Source organism: Corylus avellana, chromosome 10 (genome assembly GCF_965113065.1).
Source record: "Corylus avellana chromosome 10, dhCorAvel1.hap1.2, whole genome shotgun sequence".
NCBI classification, from domain to species: Eukaryota; Viridiplantae; Streptophyta; class Magnoliopsida; order Fagales; family Betulaceae; genus Corylus; species Corylus avellana.
This window is the reverse complement of record NC_142499.1, coordinates 19,975,252-20,000,779: the sequence shown is the minus strand read 5'-3', so window position 1 is coordinate 20,000,779 and position 25,528 is coordinate 19,975,252. Positions and strand designations below refer to the sequence as shown.

General features: G+C 35.7%; 5 protein-coding genes and 1 pseudogene across 6 annotated transcripts; 2 read left to right on the top strand and 4 right to left on the bottom strand.

Annotated features, from left to right (window-relative positions):
* Window positions 1–1,514: 1,514 nt before the first annotated feature.
* Window positions 1,515–4,304, bottom strand: LOC148583478 (NADPH-dependent aldo-keto reductase, chloroplastic-like). Of its 2 annotated transcripts, none has more exons than XM_088510902.1 (7): window positions 4,118–4,304; window positions 3,956–4,006; window positions 2,635–2,707; window positions 2,429–2,517; window positions 2,079–2,354; window positions 1,716–1,974; window positions 1,515–1,651 (listed from the first exon to the last, which is right to left on the bottom strand). In XM_088510902.1, exons 1-7 carry the CDS (start codon window positions 4,238–4,240, stop codon window positions 1,539–1,541), a joined length of 984 nt encoding a protein of 327 aa, XP_088367028.1. In that variant the 5' UTR covers window positions 4,241–4,304; the 3' UTR covers window positions 1,515–1,538. The 2 variants fall into 2 exon arrangements, with proteins under 2 accessions (XP_088367028.1, XP_088367029.1); XM_088510903.1 differs by having other exon boundaries at window positions 1,719–1,974; window positions 2,429–2,513; window positions 2,664–2,707.
* A 1,690-nt stretch (window positions 4,305–5,994) lies between these two features.
* On the top strand, window positions 5,995–6,983 carry LOC132162440 (amino acid transporter AVT3B pseudogene; annotated as a pseudogene).
* A 2,061-nt stretch (window positions 6,984–9,044) lies between these two features.
* Window positions 9,045–11,617, bottom strand: LOC132192000 (NADPH-dependent aldo-keto reductase, chloroplastic). Its single transcript, XM_059607170.2, has 7 exons — window positions 11,409–11,617; window positions 11,247–11,297; window positions 10,346–10,422; window positions 10,130–10,217; window positions 9,780–10,055; window positions 9,421–9,672; window positions 9,045–9,323 (listed from the first exon to the last, which is right to left on the bottom strand). The coding sequence occupies exons 1-7, from the start codon at window positions 11,529–11,531 to the stop codon at window positions 9,237–9,239; spliced, it is 954 nt and encodes a 317-aa protein (XP_059463153.2). The 5' UTR covers window positions 11,532–11,617; the 3' UTR covers window positions 9,045–9,236.
* A 2,803-nt stretch (window positions 11,618–14,420) lies between these two features.
* LOC132191782 (CASP-like protein 5B1) lies at window positions 14,421–18,006 on the top strand. Its single transcript, XM_059606879.2, has 3 exons — window positions 14,421–14,949; window positions 16,621–16,753; window positions 17,609–18,006. Exons 1-3 carry the CDS (start codon window positions 14,819–14,821, stop codon window positions 17,813–17,815), a joined length of 471 nt encoding a protein of 156 aa, XP_059462862.2. The 5' UTR covers window positions 14,421–14,818; the 3' UTR covers window positions 17,816–18,006.
* A 1,596-nt stretch (window positions 18,007–19,602) lies between these two features.
* Window positions 19,603–22,919, bottom strand: LOC132191783 (mannose-1-phosphate guanylyltransferase 1). Its single transcript, XM_059606880.2, has 5 exons — window positions 22,741–22,919; window positions 21,553–21,687; window positions 20,936–20,998; window positions 20,581–20,820; window positions 19,603–20,497 (listed from the first exon to the last, which is right to left on the bottom strand). Exons 2-5 carry the CDS (start codon window positions 21,661–21,663, stop codon window positions 19,826–19,828), a joined length of 1,086 nt encoding a protein of 361 aa, XP_059462863.1. The 5' UTR covers window positions 21,664–21,687; window positions 22,741–22,919; the 3' UTR covers window positions 19,603–19,825.
* Window positions 22,920–24,365: 1,446 nt separating this feature from the next.
* LOC148583477 (uncharacterized) lies at window positions 24,366–25,154 on the bottom strand. The gene has a single exon (XM_088511304.1). The coding sequence runs from the start codon at window positions 25,103–25,105 to the stop codon at window positions 24,803–24,805; it is 303 nt and encodes a 100-aa protein (XP_088367430.1). The 5' UTR covers window positions 25,106–25,154; the 3' UTR covers window positions 24,366–24,802.
* Between the last annotated feature and the right edge of the window lie 374 nt (window positions 25,155–25,528).

Below are 25,528 nucleotides of genomic sequence, written 5' to 3'. Positions count from 1 at the left end.
AAAGAGTATCATTGGAAGACGAAGAGGCCTCTCCGGCCTTTTTATAAAAGAAAAAGCCCGCGCAGGCGCGGGAGTTGAGATTGTATCGTTACCGTTGATTTTAATGACCTGGCAGATTGTTTAGAGTAGATTCTCTAAAGGCTCCGCATGGCCGTTGATCAAGATTTTGACTTATTTTTTTTAGAACGTTCGTCTTTTTGTCTTAGGGCCAGGCCATGATACTAAAACGCCGGGCGTGCATGCCAATTTGAAATGTTTTTGAGTATTGTTTAATTTGTTTTGTGTACCACTTTGGAAAACTCGCTTGAATGACTGCTTCGTAAATGTTACGACATTTTTTCCAAAACATAGGAGAAAATAGAAAGGAAAATTACATTTTACACCCTCATAATTTCACCGCTTTTTATTTTGCTTTTGATATTTAAAAATTGGCAAATGTCTTGTCTACGTAACCCTTTTGTTAACAATTTTTGTTTAATTTGATGGAAGAAAGCCTAAATGTGCCACACCTCGGTCTTTTAGGACAAATGTCCTCAAATTACCCTCTAGTTGATGTGAGCTTTTTCCAAAAATGCCCCCATTTTAAAATTTAAAAAAAATAACAAAAAATAACAAAACAAAAAAATTGGGGTGGCTTGGCCACTCTTTTTGCCAAATGGGGGTGGTTTCGACTAAGCCACCCCCATTCTGCTTAGGTGGGGGTTGGTGCTTTTTTTTTATTTTTTTGTTAGAAAGCCTATATACCATTTCAAACTACCACTCAATTGACAATATTTCTCAATATATATATATATATATACATATTAATTTTATGTTTTTTCCAAAAGTTATAGTATTTTTTGTTTTTATTTTATTAAGGATAGTTTCATCATTGGGGAAACACTGACAATGTTTTGGTAGTTTGGGAGATATTGTCATAATTGAAAGTTTTGAAGAGACATTGTCAATTGAGTGGTAGTTTGAGGAGATATATGGGCTTTTCCCCTTCTTTCAAAAAAGAAAAAAAAAAGTAAAATATGGGCATTCTAGACTTTTCATCCCTAAAAAATCTACGTTCAATTACTTACCCATTTTGCTTGCAATTTTGGCAAACTATTGTGAGAGGACTCTTGTAAATCAAATGTGTTCGGATAATTATTTGGGCAATTCTAGACTTGCTCAAATAAGTAAGACCCATAAAGGGCTCTCGCACACTAGCTTGAGGTGTATGAGAGAGTGATGAAAAATGGTTTAAAAACATAAAAAGCGTATGCCAAGGATATTATCATTGGACAATTAAAAACATTTTCACGTTGGCCAAGCCAATATTATATATAACGCCAAAAACACTTAAATTTAGAGAAGCACTTCTTCAAAAAAATATTTTAGGCCAAAACTAACGGTGAAGAGATTAACATCTTTGTAGCACAAGTATGCGACACAAGTAACACAATTGCTCTTTTATTTACTTTAAATTTCTGAAAAGCAGTGAAAACAAGAGTAGTTTACGATCAAATAAGACAAGAGAAACCGCAGGGCTTCAAAAATCCGATGTTTGCTCACAGCTCGCCATCCCAGAGTTCTTCAATGTTTTTGTAGGCACCGAAGTTCTCATGAACAAATACATTACCCTTAAGTAGCCTTTCCTGCATTGCATGAATAAAGACAAAAACTTCCATCAATTAAACTTTGGTATAATGTACTGGGAATTGCACAAACGAAAGAATAGGCTAAGCTACTTGCCTGCTCAATTTCAGAGAACTTGGCCAACAAATCTTCAGGTATAGACCAGTCAAAAACATCAAAATTTTCCTTGATTCTTGCCTCATTTGTGCTCTTAGGCAGTATACTATGACCCATTTGCAGTCCCCAACGAAGAGCCACTTGTGCAGGACTCTTCCCCAATTTCTCTGCAACTGTATTCAGAATTGGATTCTTAAGGACGACGTCTCTGTTGATACCCTCCGGACCAGGGGAACCCGATGGTGAATACGCCTGAATTAAGAAAAATAGAGTTGTTCAACAGACCCATTTCATTTCTGCATGATTCACAACCAAAACTTCTCTTTCTTTTCCACTTTATGTGCATATATACTTACAGAAAAGTGGACTCCTTTAGATTCACAAAATGCATGTAGTTTCGGCTGCTGCCAAGAAGGGTGAGACGCCACTTGGTTAACAGCAGGAGGCACTCTTGCTACCTCCAACAGATCCCCAAGCTTCTTCGAAGAGAAATTGCTTACTCCAATAGCTCGAGCCTTTCCAGAATCATAGAGCGCCTCCATTGCTTTCCATGTACTTGGTATGTCAGGATGGGTACGATTTTCAGGCTTAAGGCCAACTGAACCCTTCTTCATGCTAACAGGCCCGTGGATCTACAAAAGAAATTAGCATACTTTATCATTCACCATAGTTCATGGAAATCAAAGCTTAATTGTGATGAACATACCAGGTACAGATCCAGATAATCAAGTTGCAATTCCTGCAAAGTTTTGTCCAATGCATTTGGTACATCTTCTGGCAAGTGATCAGCACTCCTGCAAGTAAATATCTTTCCAGTTTGTAAAAAACGGACATGAAACTGTGCTAGCTAACTATATTTGAATTTACATTATAGAATGCTTAGGACAGTTTCAAGTCAAACATAAGTATTAGACAAACTGGAGTTTAACTCATTAAACAACTTCACTACACCATCATTAAACAACTTCTTCAGTGCATGCCCAATCTACATATATAACCCAAAAATTAGGTCACTGTTAGAATAAACCGTGATTTACCATAGTATTATACTAGAAGTCCTGAGTTCGAATTTTAACTCAACAATTTACTCTAATTTTAATTAAATATCCCACATGTAGGCAAAGTATTAGAATATAAATTAAATGATTAAATTAATCATATCGACTTAAACTTTTTGGATAAATGATAATTTAACGACCACAACATGACACGTAAATAAGAAGAAAATAAAAGAGAGTAAAAATCAGCTTTTCTGCAAACATTTTGCTAGGGAGACAGTTTGTACAGTAAGGACAAGAATCATGTTATTAGGCTGCCCAAATTTTTCGGGTAACGAGTAGGGATTGTAATGCTCGCCTACCGATCAATTAGAGTATATTTAGGTTTACATTGAAAAATAAAACTTTTAAAGCAAATGCTTTTTAGAAGAAAAAAAAACGTCATTTTGACCATTTTACCATAGTATTATACTAGAAGTCCTGAGTTCGAATTTTAACTCAACAATTTACTCTAATTTTAATTAAATATCCCACATGTAGGCAAAGTATTAGAATATAAATTAAATGATTAAATTAATCATATCGACTTAAACTTTTTGGATAAATAATAATTTAACGACCACAACATGACACGTAAATAAGAAGAAAATAAAAGAGAGTAAAAATCAGCTTTTCTGCAAACATTTTGCTAGGGAGACAGTTTGTACAGTAAGGACAAGAATCATGTTATTAGGCTGCCCAAATTTTTCGGGTAACGAGTAGGGATTGTAATGCTCGCCTACCGATCAATTAGAGTATATTTAGGTTTACATTGAAAAATAAAACTTTTAAAGCAAATGCTTTTTAGAAGAAAAAAAAAACGTCATTTTGACCATTTTAGAGTAAAAGCCAGTTTCTTTTAGCAGCTTCTTATTTAACACAGCTTTTTAAGCACTAAAACTATCTCTAACGCAATCTCAATCATGCTCTTAAATGTGAAAACAGTTAGGCAAACAGGTCACTTGCCGAATTTCACAGCAGCTAAGAACAGGGGATGGATCGGGATCCCAATCCGATATACTATATATGAGTTCCCTTAAGTACAGAGTAGCAGCACAAGAAAACTCTGATATATTCAACTGGCAAATGAATTGTTCAAGTAAATTTCTCAGACTGCTCTGTTTTTAAGGAGTGAGGTATGCCAAAAGGGTGAAAGAGACGCCTAATAAAAATTCCAAATTATAACGCAAAATTACCTCATCCTCATTGCCATAAGCTGGAGCACAATCAATATGCCGATATCCGGCCTGCCATTGACACATGAAGAATAGTAAGCAAACAGATGATTAACACTAAATCAACTGCAGGGAAGCGACACGGGAAGTTTTACGTGGTTGGAGTCGTTTTAGAAGCAATACCTTGATGGCAGCGGTGACGGCGTCGCCGACGACACCGGGTTCGGACTGCCACGTCCCCAGCCCAACCGAAGGCATCTTGGCCCCGGTGTTCAGCTCAAAGAATAGAATTTCCTTGGGCGCCATTTCTCAGCAAAACTACTCAGACCTCGCACGCTGTTTTTTCAGTTCGGAGCTGCCACGATTTATAGCAAAGCCGAATCTGTGTGGGATAAGAATCTCAAAGCTTTGACTATAAAGCTGACGGATAACTTACAAATAACCAAAAAAACAAAAGCTGACGGATTCGCTCACGTCACTTCACCTAAATATAAAAGGTTCTAATTAAAAAGGAAAAACTAAAAACTTTTTTCAAAATATATATATATATATTAAACGAACGATTCATTTCTCAAAGCACACATAAAACAATTGTTTTTAAATAAGATCTAATACAGTTTTCATAAAATAGTTTTAAAAAATAAAATAATACTTATTAAATTTTTTACATCTTAGAAGAATATTTTAAGAAAATAAATACTTAATTTTTTAGATGTTAAGAGTCTCAAAGAAAGAGATGGGTGGTCACCAATATCACTTGATAAGAATTTGATATTCTTCATTTTCCTTGAAATAAAGAAAAAATATTTCATGAATAAAATTTTATTTTATTGTATATAACGGTATACATATCAGAGATTCAGAATTGAAGAGGGGAAAAAGGAAAGAATAAGCTCTTTGGAGTACACCCATTTTTACATTATCACTCTTTTATAGTGGGTTGAAATCCGTGTGATAATTCGAGAGTGGTTTCAAATATTATTTGCATCGTTTCAAGGACAATTTTATCTTGCAAGATAGAGTTAGTGGTCAAGTTGTTTTTGGTAATTGCCACCCGTCACATTAGGTTTTAATTCATACGTTACCGAGAATGGTGAAGTAGCCATCTTTTTGATGTTTGAATGCCTTATCCTATCTATCAAAATTATTCTTTGTCGGTGGCTTGGGTTAGCCCTCTAAAGTTTGCTTTGATTTTCTCGAGTTGTACCGGTCCGCATCAAGGACTCTCGTGCGAGTCATGCAAGTTGTGCATGCAAGTTGTACATGCAAATAGTTCAGCTTGCATGGTATGCATGCAACTTGCATGTACGCAAGTTGTACATGCAAGTTATGCACAACTTTCATGCGAGTTGTGCCGGTTCTCAGACAGAAACTCATCTTTTAAGTGAAAATAAGGATGAATCATTTTATGGTCCATATTAAATTTCATATATTTAATGGTGTATGTTGTTACATGGTGTTTATATACATCATTTAACTGAGGTGATATCATGAACTTCGTTAAATGCAACAAAATAATTCAGTTGGTGCACAATAATTTGGATATCAAGCAATTTATTGTCTAACTTGTTAATGATTCGGGCATCACATTCTATATGGGACATTTCTGTCCAACTAAGTGGATGTGATACTCAAAATTTGTTTAGACACTAAACTTTATATAAATTCTCCTATATTTCCTAATTAATATTTGTTAGTCCGCATTTAACTTTTTTTTTAAAAAAATAAATAAATATGAATTGCTAGTAAATATGTTGACTAGTCGTCTCAAGTGCTTCAACCTTTCCGGGTTTCTTGGTAATTTTTGGGGATTGGGATCCCCGACAATGGCCTCAAAATTGTCCATCCCAAATTTTATAAATCTGAACCGTTCAATGTCATCTAAGGGCCACCATCAAGCCACCTGTCCCACTGTAAGTAAATTAATAAAATACTATTTACATTTTAAAAAAATAAATGTAAAATAAAATAATAAACAAATAAAATATTATTTACACCCTCCTCCCTCCCAAAACACAGTCTCCGGCGAACGCATCTTCAGCGCCGACCTCGTAAACTCAATGCCAGCCACAACCGTCGACGCCCAGTCCGACACCGACGGTTATATCGCCCAGGCAGGATTCTCCGTAAGCTACTTGATTTTCATATCAAACACTCTCTTATTTTTCGGATTCCTCGTCCACACTCGTATTCTGGGTTTGACCTCAAAGTCGTGGCATCTGTGAGGTTGTTTTCCGTTCCAGTTGGGTTTGAAATCGATTCCCACGCTGACCCATTTGGCTCCCTTGAGCATTTTCGCTGATGTGGTCGATTTGGGAGCCATGGTAGTGGTGATGGTGGAGGACGCCTCGCTTTTTCTTCAGCGCAGACCTGCTTTGCAGGCCTTTGGGGGTTTATCTGTTTTCCTTTACGGTCTGGGTGTGGCTGTCTATGCATTTGAAGGGATCAGAATGATTTTGCCTTTGGAATCAGAAGCCAAAGACAAGGACAAGTTTGGAAAGGTCTTGGGATTGCGTATGGCGCGCTTTCATTTCTCTGCTATACGGATCATTTGGAGTTCTCGGTTACTTTGCTTTTGGTGAAGAAACCAAAGACATAATCACCACCAATCTTGGCCAAGCATGGATTAGCACTTTAGTCCAGTTGGGGCTGTGTGTGAACCTGTTATTCACCTTGCCACTGATGATGAACTCGGTCTATGAGGTGATTGAGCGGCAGTTCTGTGGCTCTAGGTACTGCATGTGGCAGAGGTGGGTGGTAATTTTGGGAGTGAGCTTGATAGCTTTGTTGGTGCCTAACTTTGCAGATTTCTTGTCCCTGGTTGGGAGCAGCGTGTGTATTGTTCTGCGCTTTGTGTTGCCAGCTCTGTTTCATTTGCTGGTGTTTAAGGAAGAGATGTGTTGGATTCTGATGGTTTTGGATGGGGCTATTGCAGGCCGTCGGTGTCGAACTCGGCGTCGACGGTTATGGCCGGCATGAGTTTACAGGGCCAGCGTTGAAGATGGGTTTGCCAGAGACTGGGTTTTGGGAGGGAGGAGGGTGTAAATAATATTTTATTTTACATTTATTTTTTAAAATGTAAATAATATTTTATTAATTTACTTATAATGGGACAGGTGGCTTGATGGTGGCCCTTAGATGACATTGAATGGTTCAGATTTATAAAATTTGGGATGAGCAATTTTTGGAGTACACTCATTTTTACATTATCACTCTTTTATAGTGGGTTAAAATCCATGTGATAATTCGAAAGTGGTTTCAAATATTCTTTGCATCCCTTCAGGCTTCAAGGGCAACTTTATCTTGCTAGATAGAGTTAGTGGTCAAGTTGTTTTTGGTAATTGCCACCCGTCACATTAGATTTTAATTCATACGTTACCAAGAATGGTGAAGTAAGCCTCTTTTTGATGATTGAGTGACTTAGCCTATCTATCAAAATCATTCTTTGTCTGTGGCTTGGGTTAGCCCTCCAAAGTGTGCTTTGATTTTCTCAAGTTGTGCCGGTCCGCATCAAGGACTCTCATACGAGTCATGCAATGTTTTTAGACAAAAACTCATCTTTTAAGTGAAAATAAAGATGAGCCATTTCATGGTCCATATTAAATTTCATATATCTAGTGGTGCATGTTGTTACATAGTATTTATGTACATCATTTAACTGACGTGATATCATAAACTTCATTAAATGCAACAAAATAATTCGGGCAGTGCACAATAATTTGGATATCAAGCAATTTATTGTCTAAATTCCCTCTAAGCACGTGTACTGCACGCGGCTGATATGAGCGAGACAAAGAATATCATTGGAAGACGAAGAGGCCTCTCCTGCCTTTCTATAAAAGAAAAAGCCCGTGCAAGCGCGGGAGTTGAGATTGTATCGTTGCCGTTGAATTTAATGACATCGCAGATTGTTTAGAGTAGATTCTTTAAAGGCTCCGCATGGCCGTTGATCAAGATTTTGACTTTTTTTTTTTTGAAACGGTCGTCCTTTTTGTTTTATATTTTGAAATGTTTTTGAGTATTGTTTAATTTGTTTTGTGTACCACTTTGGAAAACTCGCTTGAATGACTGCTTCGTAAATGTTACAACATTTTTTCCAAAACATAGGAGAAAATGAAAAGAAAAATTACATTTTACACCTTTCATAATTTCACTGCTATTTTTATTTTGCTTCCGATATTTAAAAATTGGCAAATGTCTTGTCAACGTAACCCATTTGTTAACAATTTTTGTCTAATTTGATGGTAGAAAAATGTGCTACACCTCGGTTTTTTAGGACAAATGTCTTCAAATCACCCTCAACTTGATGTGTGCTTTTTTCAAAAATGCCCCCATTTAAAAAATTAAAAATAAAAAATAAAAAATAAAATTGGGGTAATTTGGCCACTCTTTTTATCAAATGGGGGTGGTTTAGACTAAGCCACCCCCATTCCGACTTGGTAGGGGTGGCCCCCTTTTTTTCTCTTTTTTTTTTTTTGTGTGTATTTTATTTTATTTTTTTAAACAAAGTCAATATACCCCTTCAAATTACTACTCAATTGACAATATTTCTCGATGGATGTAAATTTTTTTAAAATTTTTTTTAGTTTTATGTATTTTCTAGAAGTTCTAGTATTTTTTGTTTTTATTTTACTAAAGATAATTTCATTATTGGGGGAACATTGACAATGTTTTGATAGTTTGAGTAAGACATTGTCACACTTGAAAATTTGGAGAGGACATTGTCAATTGGGTGATGGTAGTTTGAGGAGACTTTCCCTTTTTTTTTTAAAAAAAAAAAAGGAAAATATGGGCATTTTAGACTTTTCATCCCCTAAAAATTTACTTGCAATTACTTACCCATTTTGCTTGCAATTTTGGCAAAATATTGTAAGAGGACTCTTGTGAATCGAATGTGCTCGGACAAGTATTTGGGCAATTCTAGTCTTGCTCAAATAAGTAAGCCCCATAAAGGGCCCTCGCACGTACAATAGCCCACTTAGAGGTATGATAGAATGAGAAAAATGGTTTAAGAAATGAAAAGCGTATACCAAGGATATTATCATTGGGCAATTAAAAACATTTTCACGTTGGCCAATAGCGCCAAAAACACTAAAATTTTGAGAAGCACTTCTTAAAAAAAATATATTTAGGCCAAAACTAACGGTGAAGAGATTAACATCCCTGTACCACAAGTATGCGACAAGTAACACAATTGCTCTTTTATTTACTTTAAATTTCTGAAAAGCAGTGATTTCACAAGAGTAGTTTACGATCAAATAAGACGAGAGAAACCGCAGGGCTTCAAAAATCCGATGTTTGCTCACAGCTCGCCATCCCAGAGTTCTTCAATGTTTTTGTAGGCACCGAAGTTCTCATGAACAAATGAATTACCCTTAAGTAGTCTTTCCTGCATTGCATGAATAAAGACAAAAACTTCCATCAATTAAACTTTGGTATAATTTAATGAGCATTGCACAAACGAAAGAATAGGCTAAGCTACTTGCCTGCTCAATTTCAGAGAACTTGGCCAACAAATCTTCAGGTATAGACCAGTCAAAAACATCAAAATTTTCCTTGATTCTTGCCTCATTTGTGCTCTTAGGCAGTATACTGTGACCCATTTGCAGTCCCCAACGAAGAGCCACTTGTGCAGGACTCTTCCCCAATTTCTCTGCAACTGTATTCAGAATTGGATTCTTAAGGACGACGTCTCTGTTGATACCCCCCGTACCAGGGGAACCCAATGGTGAATAAGCCTGAATTAAGAAAAATAGAGTTGTTCAACAGACCCATTTTTCATTTCTGCAAGATTCACTAGCAAAAACTTCTCTTTCTTTTCCACTTCATGTGCATATATACTTACAGATAAGTGGACTCCTTTAGATTCACAAAATGCATGTAGTTTCGGCTGCTGCCAAGAAGGGTGAGACTCCACTTGGTTAACAGCAGGAGGCACTCTTGCAACCTCCAACAGATCCCCAAGCTTCTTTGAAGAGAAATTGCTTACTCCAATAGCTCGAGCCTTTCCAGAATCATAGAGCGCCTCCATTGCTTTCCATGTACTTGGTATGTCAGGATGGGTAAGATTTTCAGGCTTAAGGCCAACTGAATCCTTCTTCATGCTAACAGGCCAGTGGATCTACAAAAGAAATTAGCATACTTTATCATTCACCATAGTGCATGGAAATCAAAGCTTAATTGTGATGAACATACCAGGTACAGATCCAGATAATCAAGTTGCAATTCCTGCAAAGTTTTGTCCAATGCATTTGGTACATCTTCTGGCAAGTGATCAGTACTCCTGCAAGTAAATATCTTTCCATTTTGTAAAAAACGGCCATGAAACTGTGCTAGCTAGGTTACTATATTTGAATTTACATTGCATAATGCTTAGGACAGTTTCAAGTCAAATATAAGTGTTAGACAAACCGGAGTTTGGAGGTGATCCATAAGTCCTCACGCTTCACTACACCATCATTAAACAACTTCTTCAGCGCATGCCCAATCTACATATATAACCAAGAAAAAAGTCACTGTTAGAATAAACCGTGATTTACCATAGTATTAAAGCAGAAGTTCTGAGTTCAAACCTTAACTCAATAATTCACCATAATTTCAATTAAATATTTTACATATAGGCGAAGTATTAAGTTAATCATATCGACTTAAATTTTTGGGATAAATGATAATTTAATGACCACAACATGACATTGTAAATAAGAAGAAAATAAAAGAGACAGTAAAAATCAACTTTTCTGCAAACAATATGGTAGGGAGACATTTTGTACAGTAAGGAGAAAAATCATGTTATTAGGCTGCCCAAATTTTTCTGGCATCGAGTAGGAATTGTAATGCTTGCCTACCAATTAATTAGAGCATGTTTGGGATTATATTGAAAAATAGAACTTTTTAAGCAAGAGCCTTTTAGAAGAAAAAAGAAATAACTTCATTTTTTTTTTAACTTTTCAAAAGTGCATTTTGAATAAGAGTAAAAGTCAGTGGCTAACTTCTTATTTGACACGGCCTTTTAAGCACTAAAACTATTTCTCAATCATGCTCTTTAGATGTGAGACCAATTAAGCAAACCGGTCGCACAAAGCTGCCCAAATTTCACAGCAGCTAAGAACAGGGGATCGGCATCCCAATCCAACATTCTATCTATGAGTTCCCTAAAGTAAAGAATGGCAGCACAAGAAAACTCTGATATATTCAACTGGCAAATGAATTGTTCAAGTAAATTTCGCAGACTGCATTGTTTTTAAGGAGTGAAGTATGCCAAAAGGGTGAAAGAGACGCCTAATAAAAATTCCAAATTATAACGCAAAATTACCTCATCCTCATTGCCATAAGCTCGAGCACAATCAATATGCCGATATCCGGCCTGCCATTGACACATGAAGAATAGTAAGCAAACAGATGATTAACACTATATCAACTGCAGGGAAGCGACACGGGAAGTTATACGTGGTTGGAGTCGCTTTAGAAGCAATACCTTGATGGCGGCGGTGACGGCGTCGCCAACGACACCAGGTTCGGACTGCCACGTCCCCAGCCCAACCGAAGGCATCTTGGCCCCGGTGTTCAGCTCAAAGAATAGAATTTCCTTGGGCGCCATTTCTCAGCAAAACCACTCAGACCTCGCACGCTGTTTTTTCAGTTCGGAGCTGCCACGATTTATAGCAAAGCCGAATCTGTGTGGGATAAGAGTCTCAAGGCTTTGACTATAAAGCTGACGGATAACTTACAAATAACAAAAAAACAAAAGCTGACGGATTCGCTCACGTCACTTCACCTAAATATAAAAGGTTCTAATTAAAAAGGAAAAACTAAAAACTTTTTTCAATATATATATATATATATATATATATATATATATATTTTCTTTAAAATATTAAACGAACGATTCATTTCTCAAAGCACACATAAAACATTTGTTTTTAAATAAGACCTAATACAGTTTTCATAAAATAGTTTTAAAAAATAAAGTAATACTTATAAATTTTTTTACATCTTAGAAGAATATTTTAAGAAAATAAATACTTAATTTTTTAGACGTTAAGAGTCTCAAAGAAAGCGATGGGTGGTCACCAAAATCACTTGATAAGAATTTGATATTCTTCATTTTCCTTGAAATAAAGAAAAAATATTTCATGAATAAAATTTTATTTTATTGTATATAACGGTATAGGGATCAGAATTGAAGAGGGAGAAAAGGAAAGAGCTTTTACATTATCGCTATTTTATAGTGAATTGAAATCCGTGTAATGATTTGCGAGTGGTTTCAAATATTCTTCGCATCACTTTTAGGACAATTTTATCTTGCAAGATAGAGTTAGTGGCCAAGTTGGTTTTGGTAACTGCCACCCGTCACATTAGGTTTTAACTCATACGTTACCAAGAATGGTGAAGTAGCCTTCTTTTTGATGTTTGAGTGCCTTATCCTATCTATCAAAATCATTCTTTGTCTGTGGCTTGGGTCAGCCCTCCAAAGTTTGCTTTGATTTTCTTAAGTTGTGCTGGTCCGCATCAAGGACTCTCGTGCAAGTCATGCAATGTTCTTAGACAAAAACTCATCTTTTAAGTGAAAATAAAGATAAGTCATTTCATGATTCATATTAAATTTCATATATCTAATGTTGTATATTGTTACATGATATTTATGTAAATCATTTAACTGACGTGATATCATGTACCTCTTTAAATGCAACAAAATAATTTGGGTGGTGCACAATAATTTGGATATCAAGCAATTTATTGTCTAAATTGTTAATGATTTGGGCATCAAATGTGAAATTCTATATAAGACATTTATGTCCAACTAAGTGGATGTGATACTCAAAATTTGTTTAGACACTAAACTTTATATAAATTCTCCTATATTTCCTAATTAATATTTGTTAGTCCGCATTTAACCTTTTTTTTAAAAAAAATAAATAAATATGAATTGCTAGTAAATATGTTGACTAGTGGTCTCAAGTGCTTCAACCTTTCCGGGTTTCTTGGTAATTTTCAATTTTTTGGTATGGTATGCACATGACGTGGCAAGTTCGCAAATAACGTCCAGATTTGCGGTGGATGATACAACTTACGCCGGCGTGCTTTAACAGTAAAGCACGCCAGGCTAAATTTTTTTTTTTTTTTTTTTTAAAAAAAAAATAATTAAAATAAAAAAATAATAATAATAAAAAAAAATCATGGCCGACGTGCTTCACTGTTAAAGCACGCCGGGCGTGCTCTATATCTTTACCCTTTGCTGTGGGTATAATTTTTGTATACGTGGGAAGTTCTGGAAGCGAGTCACCAGCATTGATGCACCAACTTTACCAATATAAAATTGTTGAAAATGGGAACAATAATTATGGGAATTTGGGGCCGACCACAACTTTTGGTTATGTGCTTTTGTGTTTGTCGATCATGCTTCATTGGTGGTCCCCCTTTTTTTATTCTGCTTTCAAGAGGAATATTTTTGTGTGCTTCGTTTTGGAGTATAATTTATTCATATTTTGTTACACGATACTGATTAATCAACAACAACAGACACTAGATTTTTGTTTCTCACGACAAGTCACCTTACAGATTTTCTTACGTTATTTATTTTTTTATTTTTATAATGTTATAAATATTCTTAGAATCATCACAAATATAATGTGACTTTTAAAATTATCGTGATTTATTAAATTTTGATCTATTAATGATTTTAAAAGTCACATTACATTTAGAATAGAATGACTCTAAAAAGACTTATAGCATTATTCTTTTTTTTAAGAAAATATATGCTTATGCCGAAGATATACTCATAAAAAATATTTTATAGGATTTTTTTCTTTTTTAATCAATGGGCCTTAAAACAAAAAGTTAAAAGATTAATTTTGTAATTTTTAAAACTCAACTAGTATTTTTGATAAAGACAAAACTTCACATTAGTTTTATCACACTCATCTTACACCAATTAATTTTTTTTTTTTTTTTTTTTTTACATGTCCACACAAGCGCAGTGATGGAGAATTCGAACTAGTGACATTCGCTTCATAAGATATGGTTTTCAGCTGATTGAGATATTCTTTGAGGACTACACTAACTAACTTTTTTTGACATGTCCACACAAGGAAAGGAAAAAAAGATTCAAACTAGTGATCTCCACTTCATTAGACGTGGTCCACAGTCGATTAAGTTGAATGAACACAATATATATATATATATATATATATATATATATATATATATATTACTTAATTCAATTCATGTCACATTAACCATATAAAATAAATGTAATAAAATAAGCATTTATCTTGATCTCCAACAAAGAACTTTCGGTTGCCAAGTGCAAAACAAAAAAGAAGTCCACGTCGGAGTGTCGGTGAATCGGACAAGCCAAGTCGACAGTACAGTCATACTGGCCCTTCATTTCATTACATAGTTAAAAAAGTATTCTTTGAAAAAAAAAAAAAAAAAAGAGCATCCTTCATGTCTCTTACAAATATCATACGTTTACCTGCTACGCGCTTAGCTTAGAAACAGAATAAACAACCAAATACGCCATTTATTACAAGCTTAACAGAAAAAAGTGAAGGACTATTTATTTAAATTTAATTTAGCATGTGATTAAACAACTGAGTTTAGGGCTTTTAGTTTGCCAGAGGTTCGGTGGATTCATTGGCTTCATAGGTGAATGCGATAAACCTCTCCCATCTTCCACTCATTAGTGGTTCCGAATCCAAACCCTAGAGATCTCCCATATTATCTACAAAGAAATCCAAAGCTTCTTTGCAACATACGTACAGGTTTTTGTGCGATTGAATTTGTGAGAATGGAGGTACCTGGAGAGCTTTGAGTTAGTGCGAGAGGATTGTAGGGCCGGTTGCTGGGAAAAGAAGGCCCCGGATTTTGCAATTCGGAGAGGAGATGAAGGCGTTGATAGGGAGGCCAGGGTCGGTGAGTGGATTGGTGTTGAGGTTAGGGCAATGTGCATTTGCTGCTACGGCGATTGGGGTTATGGTTAGCGCCTATGGATTTTCTTCCTTCACAGCTTTTTGGTATTTCCCTCTTCTCTTTTTGCCTCTGATTTTTATTTTTTATTTTTACTTTTTTTGGGCCTTTCATTCTATTAGGTGATCAAGAACTGGGTGGTGTGTTCTGTTCCCTTAAATCCCAGTTGCTTTTTCACATGATGGTAATTGATTATTTCAATAGTTCCATTTGAATGTGTTTGTTAATTCCACTTGATGTGTAACATTTATTGTTCACGGTTCAAACTCTAGGAAGAACGCATTAATCGGTTCTGTGTGGCTCAGAATATTATTGATCTTTGAATGTGAATAGCTTATCTGCCCCTCGAAATAATTTGTAGATAAAAGCTTAACATTATTTGTTATCTAGAAGCTTATTCGACAAGTAAAAATCAAGACGTGGAGGATTTGGCATTGTTTTATTGATATACTAAACGAAAATATTTGGTCCCTAAAAATTGGGGCTACTGTAACTATTGATGGGCGACATGGTTGAGGGGACACTTGACTTTGTGTTCTCACACATGTTTTTTGTTACTTCAAAGGCTGTGGACTCCATTAATTCTGGTATAGCTAGTGGGCCTGTTCAGGGAAAGAAGGGCAAGACTATTGGGATGTAGTCTGTTTGGGTCTTTTGTGGGTGCTCCCTGTGAGCTTGGGTCTCTTGTGGGTGCTCCTAGGCGCTCTCCTTTTATACTTCTTGTGCATTAGGGTTGCGCCCCTTTGGGGGGGTTTTCGGGTGTTTTTTAGGGTTCCTTTTGTGGGCTTTTGTGGGTGTGCTTGGGGTTTCTTCTTGTAGAGCTTTTTCTTCTCTTTTTCTTTTTCAATAAAACTCCTTATTACCTTTCAAAAAAAAAAAAAAAAAAAAGGCCGTGGAGTCATGTGCATAGTAAAGTTGGAAGATAACTTCAAATGTGTATGTTCAGTTTTGATAGCTTATTTGTATGTTTTACTGATTAGGGTTCACCGAAATTAGGAGAATGGCTTATTGATATGTAAATTCAGTGCCCTTGCTCCCTAATAAGTTTGGCAGTTTTAGGAATGTAATACCACTGGACACCTAATTTGGATAATTAAGTACCCATACCTTCAAAAGGCATAAACTCATAAGCATAGTCAGGCTAAAATCCATAGTGAGGCTCATAGTAGTTAGTAGAATGGTTTATTTTATTTTATTTATTTTATTTATATTTTTTTTCTGACAAGTGAACTTAGTTGATTTACTTATGTTAGCCAAAGATATTTTTTAATCTTGTCATGTTGTTTTGTTATGAGCTAGTTATGACAATTATGTGTCAGATGCAAAATTCTCTGAATGCTATGATGATAACACCCCCTTCCCACATAGAGAGTAGGGATATATTGAGGTGTCTTCTTAACACGTTGTCTGGAGATTACATGTTGGATGAAAAATACTCATTTATGACTAATGGGACTAGACCTATAATACTTTCTTATTGAGAGAGATCCAGTTTCTAGTTTCACAAGCATGTGTCGAGATGAAGTGAGAGTGTGCTGTGCATGCCAAATCCTGTGAGTTCTATGGTATTTTCTGCTGGGGTTTTTATTTTAATACTCGTTGATGTTTCTCAAGTAGATTAATAGATTTTGTTTAATGTGGCATAAGTAAACTACTAGGACACTTAAGCAACCATTCTTTTGCTTACTTTTGACTGTGATATATGTGCTTTAATCCAGCTATTTGATCGCATCAATGGGACTTCAAGTCTTGTGGAGCTTTGGACTTGCATGTCTTGATATTTATGGTTTGACAAGAAGGAGAGATCTTCAAAATCCAATCCTAGTGAGCCTGTTTGTTGTAGGGGATTGGGTATTCAACTTGGCTCATATACTCTCACATGTTTCTTTTTCTTGCTAGAAAACTTGTATGAGCATTATAAATCAAATGCTTCACATGCATGTTTTTGCTAGTTTCGGCAAGTCATCATATGTCGTATGTTGCTAATTGTTATACTCATCCATATCTTTCATATTAATATTGGTCGTGACTGTGGTCATTGCTGCCCAATGGATGGTTAACCATTTCTAAGGGCCACAATAGCTCTGCTTGAGGAACTGTGTATACTAAGTAGTGCAAATTTTGTTGTCCCTCTCAGTTTAGACCAACAAAATAATGAGCATTGGTCAATCAATCAATCTTCATGTGATTGCCATGTTTGACTGTCCATCCCTACAAGGCTACAGGGATGGGGTTACACAGGATGGTATGGTCTGCTTTCAACTTATTAGTAAGTCAAATGCTTTTAGGGAGTCATGTGCCTTGATATGCAGTGGATCTTATTAAATGTTGGTACATGAGATATAGTTGAGTCTGAACAGACTTTATTATCCTCATCTGCACGTGCGCTCTGTCTCTACAAGTTTTATTTCTTGAACTTTCCAAGAATGGGATTTATTAAGTCCTATGCGTACGAGAAAGCAAAAAGCTTTAGAGATCCCTGCATATGTGTGGATTTTCTCACACATATACATTGCTGTTGAAATATTTTATATGCATCTCTGATCTCTCTCCTTTTGAAATTTGTTTCCGAATTGGATATTATTTCTGCATGGTTTTGGTGCTGAGCCCATTGTCATTGGAAATCAAGACAGCTATTTTCATTTTTCATGCTTTGTCATGTCAATATATGTAATGGTCAGAATAACCATAGTTCAAATTTTGCAGGTGACTGCCGCTTTATCTCTTGCAGCTGCATGCTCATCGGCAGGGATTGTAGTTCTTTATTCAAAAGACTTGCATTTCTGCAAGGATCCTCGTCTTCATCTTCATTGCGACAAGTTCCAAATCTCTGTAATTTTTGCTTTCCTCACCTGGGCTCTTGTTGCCGTGTCATACCATGTAATGTTTTGGATTTTATTATCCTCGGTTTAGATGACTCAGGCTCTCCAGCCTTACAGATGACACTTCCACTATACAAGTTTTTCTTTATCAACTTCTGAATGCTGATGGTTCTCCAACATGTCTTGTTTTTTGGGCAATTTTCAGGATCCATCCTCTTCAGTTGCATCGAGTGTTTGTTATACACTTTTTATTCCAGTATTGGATTCCATTCCAGCTTAACATGTTCTTGTTCTTACACCCTAATGGCCCAACATTCAAATAAAACTTTGGACTTTATTTGCGTTTGCAAACTACACAACGAGAGAAATCTGGAAAACATTTGGACTTGCATTCCTCCGTTGCTCTAAACATGCATCTATTCGGACGACTAGTCTCACACTCGTTCACACTGAGTTTGGCTTGTGTTGAGTATTGAATGTTTGAGCTCAATTCGTTAATTTTTATTTTCAAACATGAGTTGAACTTGAGTTTATCACTGAGTTAAATAATATATTCAAATTCTGTTCATTTATTTTTCGGACGAGTTTGAACATGTTTATGAGCTACTCAATTAACTCATTCATTCATTCCATATACAAGTTAATGTCATGATTGTTTATTTTATTTTTTGTAAATTCATACTAATTATTTATTATTTGATAATTGTGAATATTTGAGTAATTAAATAAATTAACTTGAATTTTAAACAATCTACTTTTGAGTTTATATTTTTTTCTTATAGTATGTATGTACATTCATTACACACACATAATCCCACTCATATATACACAAATGCACATATTTATATGACACATACAATTACAATACTTCATCTTCAAGCTATATCTATTACATTACAAAAAGAATTTATTTTTATCTTTTTAAATATTTAACATGTTTTCATTACAAAATTAAAAATAATATTATAAAAATAATGTTATATGAGCTTATATGAGCCAAATTGAGTTTATACAAGTTCGGCTCGTTTAGTCAATGAGTATAAATTTTTATTCAAACTCTGTTCGTTTAATAAATGAACCGATTCTAAGCCAAACTTATCCAAGCTGAACCCATCCTATTCGTGAGAGATTAATATATTCATTTACAACCTTAGATTCAACCAAATATGTACAAGGTATCAATTCATTATCTACCTTTTTAAAGAGTTGAACTTCAGGAATCGGAGGCATTAAAAATCGGCCATAGTCACAAGTCTTGTCCTACTTCACACATTTCAATGAACCTGCACCAATCCTACAAAAATTTGACCTATTTAAAAACTTTAGCCACCCTAAAGACCATTTAAAATGTTAAATTGAATTATTGAGGAGGTAATAATATTATTTTTAGTGTATTATTTAACAATTTTTTTCCTTAATGCTGATGCTTATTGTTGTCATTGAAATATTTGAGCTTAATAAAGTTCCTCTATTTTCCAGCTTAATTATTCTGTTTCCAATTCTCACGTTTCTTTTAAATAACTACATTATAATTCAATTTCAAATACCTTTTTGCGAAACATTTAAAAAAAAAAAAAACTAGAAACAGTAAAAAAAATAATAAAAAAGAAATAAACGAAAGGTTATAAGAAAATTAATTAAATTCAAACAATTATTGACTTCTGCCCTATAATAACGATTGGATGGATCAAACTAAACCAACATTAACCAACAAAAACGACCGTTAAATGATATTGCTAAGTGGGCTGCTCACAATTTCTTTGGGGTTATCCCCTGTAATACCCATTTTCTGTATTGTTTTGCCCCTTCCCCTTTCCTTGTATTGCTTAGATTATATATATATATAATGATATTCTGCTAATTGCTCTGCTAATTGCTTTCATCTCTATGTCATGAAGGCCTTGCCATTAAAGTCTCTTATATTCCCGGACAACGTATACAGCAAGTACAAACACATAATGGTCTTTGTGCTGTTCAAAATAGGAGTTTGCAATTACAGCTAAAGATTTTTTTTTTTTACGAAAAAAAACTTTATAACACTTTCAGATCAAATTAATGTACTGAACACACAAGATACCTGAACCGTATCTGACCATAAGAGTCACATGACAATCTCTGGTTTCAAAATGCTAGATTTTATCTCTTTGTGAGGCAGGACAACACCCCCGTTGCTGTAAACTTCATCGCCAACATGAACATCTTCTCCTAAGATTGTCATGTTCTCTACTCGAGCCCACCTCCCAATGGTGGAATGCCATCCAATGATACTACTGGAGATGCAAGCGTGCTTCTTGATTCGAACTCCGCGCATTACCGTACAGCGTGAGAGCCGAACCCCCGACTCGATTACACAGTCTGGACCAATGGCTACATCAGGTCCAATTAGACATCCATCTCCAATTACAGCAGTCTCATCAACAAGAACATTTCCCACGATGTGAGATCCACTGGCCAGTTTTGCTGAGGATTTTTTCCTTAAGGAATCCAGGTACAGTCTTAGGCCTGTAATATAATCCTTTGGCTGTCCAATGTCCATCCAAAACCCAGGTAAGACCATGGCATACAGCTTTTGCTCTCCTGCAATCTTAGGAAATATCTCTTTTTCAATTGAGGTGGGCCGCAATTCAATCCGATCAAGAACAGATGGATTCAACAAGTAGATACCAGCATTGATCTTGTTGCCCACAAATATTTTTGGTTTCTCTACAAATTTTTCCACTTTCCCAGTTGTTTCTTCCATAACCACCACACCATATTTTGATGGCTCATCCACCTTAAACAAACAGGAGATTTATCTTTTTAGTGAGGAAAAGGGGTTCATTATCCTGGTATAAAGTATGAATCAGATATAATTACCTTGGTCACCATAATGGAAGCTTCCCCTCCATGACTTTTGTGGAATTCAATCATTTCTTTTAGTGGGTATTCATTTATAACATCACTGTTAAGGACAAAGAAAGGCTCATCAGAGCCATCTATCAATTTATCCCTTGCCAGAGCCAGAGGACCTGCTGTACCAAGAGGCTCAGTCTCCTGTGAGCAGGTGATCTTGATTTCAAGCTTTTTCTCAAATTCTTTTAAGAAATTCAGCATAAGCTGCAGAAGGAGAAAAGTGCATTAGATCAATAACGGCATTCAAAATTTGGCTGCAAAAATGGCAAAATAAAATACAAATGAAGATTGCAGTAAACAAAGATCGGAGTAATTTTACCTCTGGTTGGTAATTGATGGCCAAAACCACTTCAGTTACTCCAATAGCCTTGAGAGCTTCAATCTGATAACAAATAAGATAATATGCAGCCCATGGTTAAAATAGGGAAAGTGAGAGATTATACTGATCAGCCAAACTTGTCCCTTTCTGAGATTTGGATCTTAATACGTTGAAATGATTCATTCAACTGTTAACTGGCCTCTTTTTGGAGCATGTAAATAAGTTATGCTAAAAAGCCGCTTGGTCTGATTTTCATATAACTTAGATTGATGAACGAATAATTAGAGCTAAATCCAAATTATAATCTGAAATTAAAGCAAGTCAGGGATAAAATAAATACACCTCTAAATTTCTAGATACCAGGACATAAAAAGAAAGCGAAAAAAAATAGTCTCATGCTGGATCTAGAACAAGATGCATAATGTCAGGTTGAAAAGAAACTATATATAACATGTTAGAAGAGAAGAAAAGAAAAGAAAAGGATAGGATGGGGAAGGAGGAAAGAAACTTGTGTGAGCTGGAGAACCAAATATAATAGCACTGGAAAACCGTTTTAAGTCTTCAAAGCCAACCACACAAACTATTTGAAGAAAGGAGGACTTGCTCCAAAGACAGACCTGATGCAGTATCATGGGTTTGTTGGCAAATTCAACCAGTGGCTTTGGAACACTGAGGGTCAAAGGCCTCAACCGTGTTCCAAAACCTCCAACGAGAATAAGCGCTTTCATATTGGCAGCCTAAATCCTTATATCCTGTATTGTAAATCATCAGAGTCAGCAAGTAGCTTATTCTAGATTAAAATGGTAAATTAGGAAAAGAAGCACCAAAAATGGTGTCAATATTGAATGGATCCTAGTTCTTATTATCTGATAAACTTAAAACTGGCATTCCCTCATTTAAAAATCGTGAACAAATAAACAGGTCTTGAATTAAACTTGCCAAAATCAACAAATGCAAGGTAAGTCAGAGTTTGGCATAGTAGGGATCCCCAAATTATAAACCAGCGTGATAAAATGGCAAACTTGATAAAAACCTTTATGTATGTTTCAGCTGAATGAAGATACAAATTTCAAGCTTTTGCTGATCCCCTGAAATGGGATAAACATCAGTGTTTGACGGAGACACCCACAGATCACACCTTCTGCTTGGGTGATTGAGGACTGAATTATTATGGGCTTCCTATTAGTTTGCATTTTATTTGTTCTATTGCTTATTTTTCAAACCGGTTGTAGTTTTATTTTATTTTATTTTATTTTTTTCTGGGTTTACAATTAGGGTTAGGTTTAGGGTTTAATCCCTAGTCTATTTAAACCATATTTTCTATTGTATTAGCAGCTTATGATGAATTAAGAATTGAACAACTGCTGTCATCTCCCTCCTTTTTTCCTCACCACCCCCCCCCCCCCCCCCCCCCCCCCTCACCTCTATTCTTCTCTTTGGTGCTTCTTCTCCTTCCTTCTTAATACCCCTCTCTGTCTCTTTCCCTATTTTCAACTTTTCTTCTCTGTTTCTTTTCTCTCTTCCACTCTTCTTCTCAATCTCGTGATTGTCCCATATCAGTTTTACAGTTTAAAACTTTTACTATTACATGTTTGTACAGGAGACAACATGCGATAGAATAGCAACAATAATAGGCAGAGAGAGCAAAATTGAATCAAATTCAATCCCAAGACACAAAATTTATATAACCGGAACGGCATATTATCAACAAAGATTCTCAGAAACTTTTGGATGAACAAAGATTCCCAATGTATGCTCAAAGGAAGATCAGAAACGAGGTAAAGGCATAAAATACAGAAACTTACACAAACAGAGAGAGAAGAGAGAAAGAGAGAGAGTTCTGCCGGGACTGAGAAGAGGGCTCTCCGTGAGAGTGAGGAATATGACAAAACCTAAGCTTCTGAGTTGTGAGGTTTAAGAGTTTCTCGCTGACTAAGAAATGTGGTGGAGTCCGAGTCCAACAAGGCTAACCAGAGCTGGCTTCCTTCGTGGACATGGGTGGCCCTTTGATGCACGAATTGCTATACTTTTTACACGTAATCTAAGGCTCAAACTGCCACGTCACCTTAGGCATCGATTGAAAAAAGAAAACTGGATTTCAAATGTTCTGATTGAAAAAACACACATACAAAACACAGGAAAAAAAAAAAAAAAAAAAACCACCATGGGCTGTTTATTCTTGGATAATCTAAGTTATCTCACCTTAAATATGATTACAACATATTGAAAAATCCATAAAAAAAAAAAAAGGAAGCAAAAAAGCAAAAGTAATTTTAAGGTAGGGTTAAATACATAATTTCCCTTAATTAGGGTTTCAGCACTTTATTTTTTATCTCATAGGATTTCATTTAGATTACAAGAGGTACTTATAGTTTTGATAAAGACGGAGATGATGGTTAAGGGTTTAGCATATCATCTCCGTCTTTATTAAAACTACAAAGACCTTCTATGATCCAAATGAAACTTTAGGAGACAAAAAATAAAGTGTTGAAACCCTATAGGGAAATTAGGTATTTAACTCTTTAAGGTATTACAAATTAAATAAGATGTCTAAGTAGATAACTCACATAAAATGCAATCACAACACAACATTTTATAATTACTATTTTTAAATCTCACGTTTACAAATTGCAAACCAGAACAAATCTCGTAATTAATTGAGTTATGTTACACGTTATTCTATCTATCAACCATCTTCCAACTATCTTTCTGGCAAATTTACCATTAAATTTGTGAGACTCATAATTAACTTAATCATGTTACATATCATTCTATCAACCATATTTTAACTGTCATTTTTGCAAATTTGCCATTAACTTCGTGAAACACATAGCGATTCACTCGTTCATTGTACGAAAATAAGCAAAAGATGAGAAGAAAAATGATTTTTTTATTTCTCTAATTATGTATAGACGAGAGTTAGAAGGTTGGCGGCGGGTGAGATTTCAAAATCAAAACATAAAAGGAAACTGATCATTAAGTTTGGGTTGGAGATGATTTCTTGTTTCCTAATTCGTTGGGTGCATTTGATTTTGCATTTTCTTATACGTACGGTTGATTCTTCGATCTGTTGATTAACTAACGGGGATATACATTATGATGTCAGGCTATAAAATAAAGATGACCAGCACCATAATAATTAATGGGGACATTTTGTATAATAAAACATGGTCACATTTTGGGTGACAATTAATAAGATCAAACGGTCATCCTACGGGACCTAATTTAAAATTTTAAAAATAAAAGTAGGATAAACCAGTTTATTTATTGTGGTTTTAAGTATATGTTGTTGACGCCATCATCCACACCGGCCATCTTTCTCCACCAAAAACTTGACAATTAAGAAAAAAACAGAAGCTAAGAAGGAAACGTCAACCATATACCCCAAAGAGAGAAAAAAAAAAAGAAGCAAGAAAGGGAAAGAAGAACGAACAGCAGAAAATCAACTGCTTCATTGAAATTACAGTTAATTTATAAGGATATGGCCTTCTGGGCCCTTTGGCCATGGCACATCGTTTTTGTTCAGACATCACAATCCATATTTACAACTTGCATATTTGTAAGGTAATTTCCTTTTTACCTTTACATTTCACACTTTTACTACAACAGATTAAGACGCAGGGGTCCCTTTTGGGTTTTTTTTCCTTACGCTTATCATCACTTGACCAAACCAAACTAAAAGCCAATAAAAGCAAATAAAAAAAATAAAGAAAAAGATTAAACTTAATATCTTCGTGGTACACAACTTCTGTAGATGCAATTATTAACAGCTAGCCCATAAAAAAGTAGTTCCATGCCTTCAGCTTTCCTTAGACATGGTCTTCCCCATTCATTGCACGATGATGATGATGATGGTGGTGGTGGTTATCATGTACTTGCCACTCGACGGGGAGTCAAACGGGAAAGGGGAGACTGGACTCCGGACGACACTATTATCTGGGTCGTCGTCGTAGAAGGAGCCCTGGAAGATGGTGAAGATGAGGTTGTGGAGAAGCGGCAATCTGAACGGAAAAGTTGTATATCCGACGTCTGGAAACGACCCGAGTCGCCGGGAAGTCGCATGTAGGAAGCTGAAGGTGACTCGTTGAACCACGAGGACCCTAGTGCCCCTTCGTTTCCATTCTTGTATTGCATTATCGCCTTGTACACAAAAGGAATCAGACCCTCCATTTTTGTCTTCTGCCTGTGAGAGAGAGAGAGAGAGAGAGAGAGAGAGAGATTTTAGCCGGTTCGAAGAATTGAAGGAGAAGTGGGGGTGGAGGATGGGTTTAAAAGAGGGGGGAGGCCGGGAGGGGTGATGACGTGGAGTAATGGATTGGAGTCCAGCTCTTCACGCCAAGCCGTGGGAGACTTCAGCGCAAAACCGCACGAAGGCCTTGAAAGCTCTGTCCGAACTACACCTAACTTTATTCCATTTCACCAAATCTCACTCCAATCCTTTCGTTTATCCACTCGGTTATGTCATTATTTATTGATTTATTTTTGATTTCCTGTGTTTTGGTTTTGGACTAATTATATTTGCTAATTCTTATACGACTCATATTGAATTAATTAAAAATGACGACGTATGAGTAAAAGTAAGCATTTGAATCA